At 42.8% G+C, this 8223-nt stretch overlaps 1 protein-coding gene across 2 annotated transcripts in view; it reads right to left on the reverse strand.

Moving 5' to 3' along the window:
* Positions 1–6: 6 nt before the first annotated feature.
* The window catches only part of mpp6b (membrane protein, palmitoylated 6b (MAGUK p55 subfamily member 6)), a 19678-nt gene continuing 11461 nt past the window's right edge, over positions 7–8223 (reverse strand). For both annotated transcript variants that reach the window (XM_035681554.1, XM_035681553.1), the window contains 11 exons: positions 6566–6666; positions 5715–5867; positions 4164–4316; positions 3726–3953; positions 2737–2868; positions 2563–2659; positions 2163–2231; positions 1910–2071; positions 1623–1825; positions 1352–1480; positions 7–250 (listed from right to left, as the gene is read on the reverse strand). In XM_035681554.1, the coding sequence (XP_035537447.1) occupies positions 74–250; positions 1352–1480; positions 1623–1825; positions 1910–2071; positions 2163–2231; positions 2563–2659; positions 2737–2868; positions 3726–3953; positions 4164–4316; positions 5715–5867; positions 6566–6664 (1602 nt within the window). In that variant the 5' untranslated portion in view covers positions 6665–6666 and the 3' untranslated portion in view covers positions 7–73. The remainder of the gene's footprint in view (positions 251–1351; positions 1481–1622; positions 1826–1909; positions 2072–2162; positions 2232–2562; positions 2660–2736; positions 2869–3725; positions 3954–4163; positions 4317–5714; positions 5868–6565; positions 6667–8223) is intronic.

An 8223-nucleotide genomic window follows, 5' to 3' on the forward strand; every position in this document is an offset into this window, starting at 1 on the left:
ACACACACACACACATTCTGGTGGGTTAGTGTGACCCGCTCAGAGTGGTCAGTGGGAGCACTGTAGCTGGTCCTCAGTACACCCAGTTCACCGGGACCCACTGGGGTTCACTGCACAGTTTGTCCACGGCGGCCTGTAACGTCTCAAAGGCCTTGTCCAGGTTGTCGTTGACGATGGTCAGGTCGAAGTAGTGGCTGTACGCCCTCTGGATCCGGGCGCTCTCGTCCACTGTCTTCCTCAGGTCCACATCCTGCCAACACACGAAGGACGGGTGAGTTGTGGAAACACAAGCTACAGACGCAAGATGCAGAATTACTGCTCAGAGGAAGTGAAGAGTCAGTGACCAGGTGGGTAAATAAATTAAAAAACTGAATAAATTAGTGGTTTAAGAATTGGATTTGAGTTTCTTTCTGGAGGCATTTTGCATTTCCAGAAGGAAATAACAACAGCAGGTAACCTCCATTATTTTGTCTAGTTTAAGACGTCACTGCTACTTTGCATCAAAAGCAACCTATCATGACAGTGGTGGAATGTAACCAAGCACATTTACTAAATAGTACTGTATTTAAAGTCCCCCTCTTATCATATATGTTTTTCTTCTTGTTCCNNCACCAGTGCACAAACACTGAGAACTGACTTTGCAGTGAAAACTTTAGAAATGAACAAAATGTGCATATTCATAGATTTTGGAATTTCTAATGAGATAGAAGAATAGATTCTTTTTTAAGGATTTTAATGGGGAAATGAACAAAAAACATCAGACACACGTTATTGTTCAAAGAAGTATAAATGTTTTAATAGATGTCTGGAGGGGATCTGTATGTCTGTATTTGTACTTTATTTGGGCAATTGTCTATTACTTTATACTTTTATGCCAGTACATTTCAGAAGAAAATATTCCTCCAGATTAACATTTCACATACAACCATTAAGATGGGTTTATGTTGTTATTGATTCAACTACCCAAACATATGTAAAGTGAGGTCCATCTCAACCAAACACAACATGAAAACAATTTACACGTGTCAGTAAAAATTATCCATTGATATACTATAATAAAATATAAAATGGGGAATTAAAGGGGCAAATAAAAGTGTAATTTTGCCCTACTTTTGATACTTTTACTGACTTATACTGAAATGTTACTGCTACCTCTGGTAATTATTAATCTTTGAATGTAGGTCTTTTTCTTGTACAGCAGTGTCTTCACAGTGTGCTATTGCTAACTTTAAAGTTTGCTTGATTAGGATGCCTCTCAGTCGCCGCCCCATGGAGGTACAGATATAGATGTGTGAATGTATAATCAGGCTCAATCACCATTAGCGTGTGTTACTGGGAGTTGTTAACCTACCGTGAGTTGCTTGGTGGTGATGCCCGCGTCCACCACGGCTTTGTGCATGCCCTTGAGAGTATCAAAATCTGGCGCCCCAATGAACACCACGTAAGGCATGAACTCTGCTGTTTTCAGTACCTTCAGAGCCTGAGGAGAGACACAGTAGGTGACATTACATGCTGCCCAATGTTCTCTCTGAAAGCACCCTGAAATATGTGTTAATTCCAGCCCAACATGCCTAACCTTTAAGCCTGTCTGAAACTTTGACCTTTTCTAAACCTGCCCTTACCTGTGGGTTGACATCCAGGATGCAGCTGCGTCCTGTGGCCACCACCTCATGGATAGACTCGATCTTGGTGCCGTACAGGTTACCGTCATACTCTCCATGCTCCAGGAACCGGCCGGCCTTCACATCCAGCTCCATCTCCGTCCTCGTGGTGAAGTGGTAGGAGTTGCCGTCCAGCTCGTCGTCACGGGGCCGCCGTGAAGTGTCTTAACAAAAAGCTCAGTTAAACGCTTGTCGTGTCAGGGTGAGACAGACATTAGAAACACAGACTAAAACCAAGCACGACGTACATGGTATAGTGGTGCCGAAGCGCGTGGGCTGGAGGACCATCAGTCGGTTCTTCAGGCTGCGTCGGCCCACGCCCTGAGCGCCAATCAGAACCAACGTCTTTCTCTGGAATGGAGGCACTTTTGCCACTTCTTCATAGATCTGCAGCTCGTGTCTGTCAAACTCTGTTTGAACAATGATACAATTATTAGCCAATGAAGGAAAAAGATACAAAAGATGTCAGATAAAAATCAACAGCATGAAAAGTCTTCTGACCTGCATTCTTGGCTGTCAGGTACATCATCTTCTTCTTCTTCTTTCCAGCTATTGTTCCACAAAGGATCCCTATAAAACAAGACACAACATTTGTGCACTTGTATATCTGTGCTGTTACAGCATTTGGCCACAAGAGGGCAGGCATGGATAATTTTCTAAGTGTTGGAAATATTGGCTACCCTGGCCTTCTGGCTATTAATCAGTTTTCAGTGGTAAAAGCAACAGAGACGTGATAGAAGTCTGACAGCAAACCAGTTGACAGACTTTGGGCCAAATCATCTTTTCAACATCAACATTGCTAAAGAGAGAAACAGGAAACGTTCTGATGTTTCAGCCCTAACCAGGAGCAAAATACAGTGTTTATTCAAAGCCCAGGTGAGAAACGCACACACTAACATACCTGATCCATCGAAGTCTCGAGGGACAAAAGCTTTCCTCTTCTCTTCCAAGAACTGACTGGGTATCAGTCCTGTAGCCCCAGCGACCACATGGCATGCCTGCCACAGATCACAGTTCAGTCCAGTTCAATCTTTAATGATGGACACTCAAAGGAAATGAATGGATGAAACCTTACCTGCCACCAGTTAGGATCCTCTCTGTTGACAATCTGAAGGATGTCACCTTTCTTGAAGGCCATCCCCGCCTCTCGACAAGGGATCAGGTTGTCGTTGGCTGGGTTGTAGTCAAAGTATGGCCGCACATACACCTGCGAGACACACGTGCAGTTTTGAGCTTATACAGGAATTAATTCATATTTATTTAGAGATTTCTGGTCATAGGAAAGTGTTTCTCGCTTAAAATTTAAATAAAATCACGCGGAAACACAGTACCCACACAAAAAGAGACTCAAGCTCAGCATGCTGCCTCTCGCACTGACACAGTGACAGTGGCTCTTTCACACCCATTACGTCCGACGTCCCACTGCACCAGACACAGCTGTTCACGCTGCGCCAAACAGTTGAGGCTTTTGCCAAGAAGGGTAAGTGCTCTGGCCGGTGTATTAGATTAAACAAGCAGCCAGAGGAAGCAATAAAACAAGCCAGTAAAATATACTGTGCAGTGTGCCCCAAGCCACAAAGCAGGATGTGATTTTGCATTATGTCTCATTCAGTTTTACTGCTATTCGTTCAATTTAAGCCTTACAAGCATTTCCAAGTTTATGTCTATTTGTTCTGGATGCAGAATATCTTCAGGATTTAAAAAAAAAAATCAGGAGCCATAACTGGTCGAAACATTTGTGGTGCACGCATGAGGGGAAATATCTAACAATAACGTAAATTACTGTACTTTCCGTGTGAGGGAGCATGAGATTACTGGGAGCGTGTGTGTGTGTGTGTGTTTGGAGTGTGGGCAAGAGACAGAAACAGCTAGTGTGACCTAGATAGCATGTGGAGTGTTATTAATAGGGCTCCCAGGGTTCACATTCCTGCGCAGGGGATTGTGGGAGGGCCGTAGGACAGATCACCAGCCCTGTGCCACTGCCCAACATCTGCCGCTCATTACATAAGTGTGCATGCTTTTTTGTTTACATTAACATCTCGTGTTCTGTGTGTGTGTGTTCACCTGCGGAGGTGCGGGAGCGTCTCGGTAGCTCGGGAGTATTTTCAGCGTGATCCCTCCGCTGCAGTCTTTGAGCATCTCTTGCAGCTCGGTGGGGTTGTTGCCGACGTCCTTCCCGTTCACTTCCTTTATAATGTCGCCCACGTGGAGCAGACCCTGCCTGTCGATCATGCCGCCGTGAAGGATTCTGGCAATGACTAGGTCGTCTTTTTCCACACGAAATGTCACGCCCTGAGAAGAAGGAGGGAGCGTGATGATGCCTTTCCTCTGCAGCTTGAATGCACACTCACATTCATCCACAACCTTACTGTTCTGACATCAACTCACACGCTTAATGATTCACTCAATCATGTACTCAACCATTCCCCTCTAGCAATATCCACACACAGACACACACGTATGCAGATACACAGACACAGACACAGATCTTGCTCTGCTCACCAGTGGCTCTCCGGCCTTCTTTCGGATGCCAATCATGCGCACAGCATCGGCCTGCATCAGAGCGCTGTTGACGGCGGCATCATTGGCCGTCTCAGTCGGGGGCGGGACTTCGTAGCACTTAGAGGCCACCATGTCGTGTGCCTCCAAAAGAGACTGAAAGAAAGAAGGGGAGATGAGAGATGAAAAGTTGAGTTAATATGGAATAAAACACACCTTAGTTCAATTCAATACACTCAGTGGGTTTGCTGATACAGCCTCACTTGGTTTGGTATGACCGGTAGCTTACACTGGCAAATGTTAGCGAACTTTAGAGAGATATAGTGGTGTGAGTAACATTTCAGAGTCAGTTCGCTGACTATACTCTTCTCTACTTATGCTACAGTTATGCTGTTCGAGCATTTACTATTAGTATTAGTAGTAGTATTAGCAAAAATGAGATGATAGCTGTATAGGGGGAATATGTCGACAGATGGTAGAATGGTTTAGTAGAATTAACATCTAATTTGCTATTCTGCAGCATCTGTAACAGTTTGTTTATCTACTGTCCTCTGGGTTGAAAAATACACCACAGTGAATAAACACTAAACTATGAAGTCCTGCGTGAGCCTAAGTTGTGTCTTAAGACAGCTTCGCTCAACACAAGACCCTGAAGAAATAGAGAATAATAATAAATATGTGCATTAAATTAACATATATACACCTGTGAGCCTAAGTTGTGTCTAAACCCCCCCACCAACCCACAAAACTAATAATCTAATGGCTCAAATCCCAGATTCAGATTACCACCAAAATCTAATCAATTAATCCTTGGTTTGCTGACCATCCATCCAAGCCTGTTTTTATGAGATGCTAACAGCACAACGTTCCAACTATTCCAACTAAGACAGACACAAGCAATTTAAACTCTCACACTCAATATGTGATGTAATATCTGTTTCCCTCATTTCCTCTCTCTTTTCTTCTCAACCCACCTCTCCCTCCTTCCCTGTCTGTGCCTCTCTCTCTCTCTCAGTAGGTTAAAAGGGTCTTATCCTTCAGCTTACAGCACAAAGGGCTCTGATTGGTGCAGAGGATTGGCTGGCTTCATAAGTCAAACTCCTATTGGTCTAGCCAGAGTAAAGCCTGTGGTAGGTCCAAGGATAAAGGTTAATGTTCTACTGATGCATGAGGACAGGATCCCAAACATCAGCTCTGTACTGTAACTACAGTCAAAACATTACAACTCTAGGCTGAGTTCAATGTATCAAGACTAATCTGACATACAGAGACATATTACAGATTTCTGCTCTAATAAAGGTAACACATATCATTTGAAAAGCCTTCGTGAGGTGGCTACAGGTTGAATTACTGTGTAAGAGTAAAATCAACATTTAGTTGCGATATCAATCAGTGGTGTGGAATGCAAAGAAGTTGCAAAAATATTGGATAAAAAGTGGTTAAAAGTAGTGTCAACTGGCACCTGTGCACTGCATCCCCCTGGAATCCACTGGCAAAGAAATCACGTCTGTTTCATCTTTACTTGTGTGTGTATGAGTGTTTGCTCCGCCTCACCTGGAAGTGTGGCTCCTGGAGGATCCTGGACAGTTCGGCCGCACTGTCGTCTTTAACCTTGAGGCCCTTAATGTCGCCCAGGATCTCCGTCACCAGCTCCACATTGTTGTCCTGCACCGCCTCCAGCTTCACTTCCTCCAGCTGTTCGTGCGCCTGGAGGAGACGGAGAACCTCAGGGAAGGTAGTATGTGGAGGTATGAAAGATGTGTTTTGCTCTCTTGTGACTCTGTGTGTTATGTTAGTATTTATTTAGACGTGTGGATGTAAAGCTTTTGTTGTGTAGCAGTGATCGCTGACATTATATTGGATTCTACATGTCGGTTTCTTTCTTTCCTCTGGGATTATTTTGCTCTATAAGCAGGCTGTCAGCCTCATGTTACAACGTTAAAAGTCAGGAGCATTTGTTTATGTTAAGGCAACTGTCATCTCTATAGCCCTTTGGGGAGCACTTAAATGGCGGAAAATGACAACAGCCTGTGTAGCAGGAACTACAGCTGTCCTCTGACTGAACTCACTGCACACTATACTCATTACAGCAGTGAAAATGTGTGTTAGGGCAAATGGTTTGTGTGCAGACGCATTTCAATACTTGCGCTGTCAGTAAAAAGGCATGGCAGTGTAAAGCTGCATCACTAGTTACTGACAGTATGTATGCATTTGTACAACTCCTCTGTGTGCAGATGCACTCTGTTGGTCAAAGCCTTACTGTACTTCAGCACCTCAGCCGCAGCAAGCAAAGCACTGCTGGGAGCAGCGGGAGGTGAGGGGGCTCAGAGCCGGCTAGCAGTTAGACTACTCACTGCTGCTTACCCCGAGCTATGTGTGTGTGCTACCTTAGCGAGGGAACGTACAATGGGACTTTCCATGATGCCGCGCAGGAAGAGCAGGTCGATGTCTTTGGCACCCGTGGAGGTGGGAAGCTCACCCAGATTATCCAACACCTGCTGCATGGCTGGATGGACGGGACAAGAGACAAAGATACAGACACAGACAAAGAGAGAGAGACAGAGAGATAAGAAGAGTTAGCCAGGCGTGAAAGTATAAACACACAAAGCAGTAAAAGCATAAACACACACATAACAATGTTAAAGGTACTGCAGGAAACTGAGAGGGAAAAGTACACATTGAATGTCAGCACCAGCCTCTAAATGTCATGTTACGCAATTATTGCAAAACCAAACCAAATCACATATTATTTAAATATTATATAATGATTTTAGAAAGTTCCACCTGTAAAACAAAGAAAATTGGGATCTTGATCGGCCATGTTTGCAGTCCATTCACTCTGTACGGTTCTGTACATAGCTGGGCGCCTAAAAATATCAAATTAAAGCTCCATGTGGAGTTACAGTAAAACTTTTTTGTTCAGAATGAGCAAATTTGCATATGTTTTCAACTCAGACTCCCACATGGACCATATATACTGTATAATATATGCTGAGGCACATCCAGGATTCAAATGTTTTCACTTGTAAGAAAGAATCTTAATGAACTTTGTTGAGATTTATATTCTGCGCACACAAACAGAGACAGGGAGAGGTGTGGACAGCCAGCTGACGCCCTAATGCCAGGGTCTCAAATCCCATGTAAGCCCATTTAAGACACTTAAAGCCCTGGGAACGTGTGTGTGAGTGTGAGTTTCTCTGTGTCATTATACACTTATGTGGGTAGTAAATATGTCCAGTCAGCACTTGTATACAGTCGATTCACTCTATGATTTCTATGCTTTCTGCTTCACTAGCCTATCATCATCTTTAACCTTGACTCATGCTGTATGTCATAAAGTCATACTCCTAATTCTTCAGCCTGAAAAAGTGGCAGGCACAGAATTGCTGCCTTAAAAAATACAAATTATGAAATACAGCTGTGATGTCATATGGTGTTCGATAAGTGTACTTTGAAAAAATTATTCAAGTTTCCCTTACAGAAAAGCACATTTTATCACACGTGGAACATGATTTGTGATAAATTCACATGATATATGCAGTTTCAGACATTTTACTTAAATTTAAGTCATCATATGCAAAAACAAATGTTTCACATGTGTTTTTTTATAAGGATCTGTAAATTTACATTATCTCAAGCATTTTATGTGATAATTTCACATATCTGTATTGGTGGTTTTTGACATAATGTATCACATGTGATTAAAACATGTTCTCGCGTGTGAAAAAATTAATTTAACATTTGTTTCTTTTGTAAGGGTTGAGTAGTATTTTTCATCCAAAATGAATGCATTTCTGTATTTCATATTTCATTTTAAATTCTACTTTTTCTGGCTTGGAGCAAAACAATTGCCACAGTAGTTAAACTACAGCTTGACAGCATAATTTTTTTTATCATCCATTCATCATACGTAGAAAAATCACACTGCTGCATGATTAAGAAGGAAGAGAGGGAGATTGGTGAAAATACTTTTTATCTGTGGCTTGATAAGAGAGCACAGACAGACTGCATAAACAGCAGACTCCATGTAAAAACACACCTTAAATATTTATGATACTCTTAA

The sequence above is a fragment of the Morone saxatilis genome, unplaced genomic scaffold, assembly GCF_004916995.1.
Source record: "Morone saxatilis isolate NCDOM2014 unplaced genomic scaffold, NCSU_SB_2.0 Contig9, whole genome shotgun sequence".
Classification (NCBI taxonomy): domain Eukaryota; kingdom Metazoa; phylum Chordata; class Actinopteri; family Moronidae; genus Morone; species Morone saxatilis.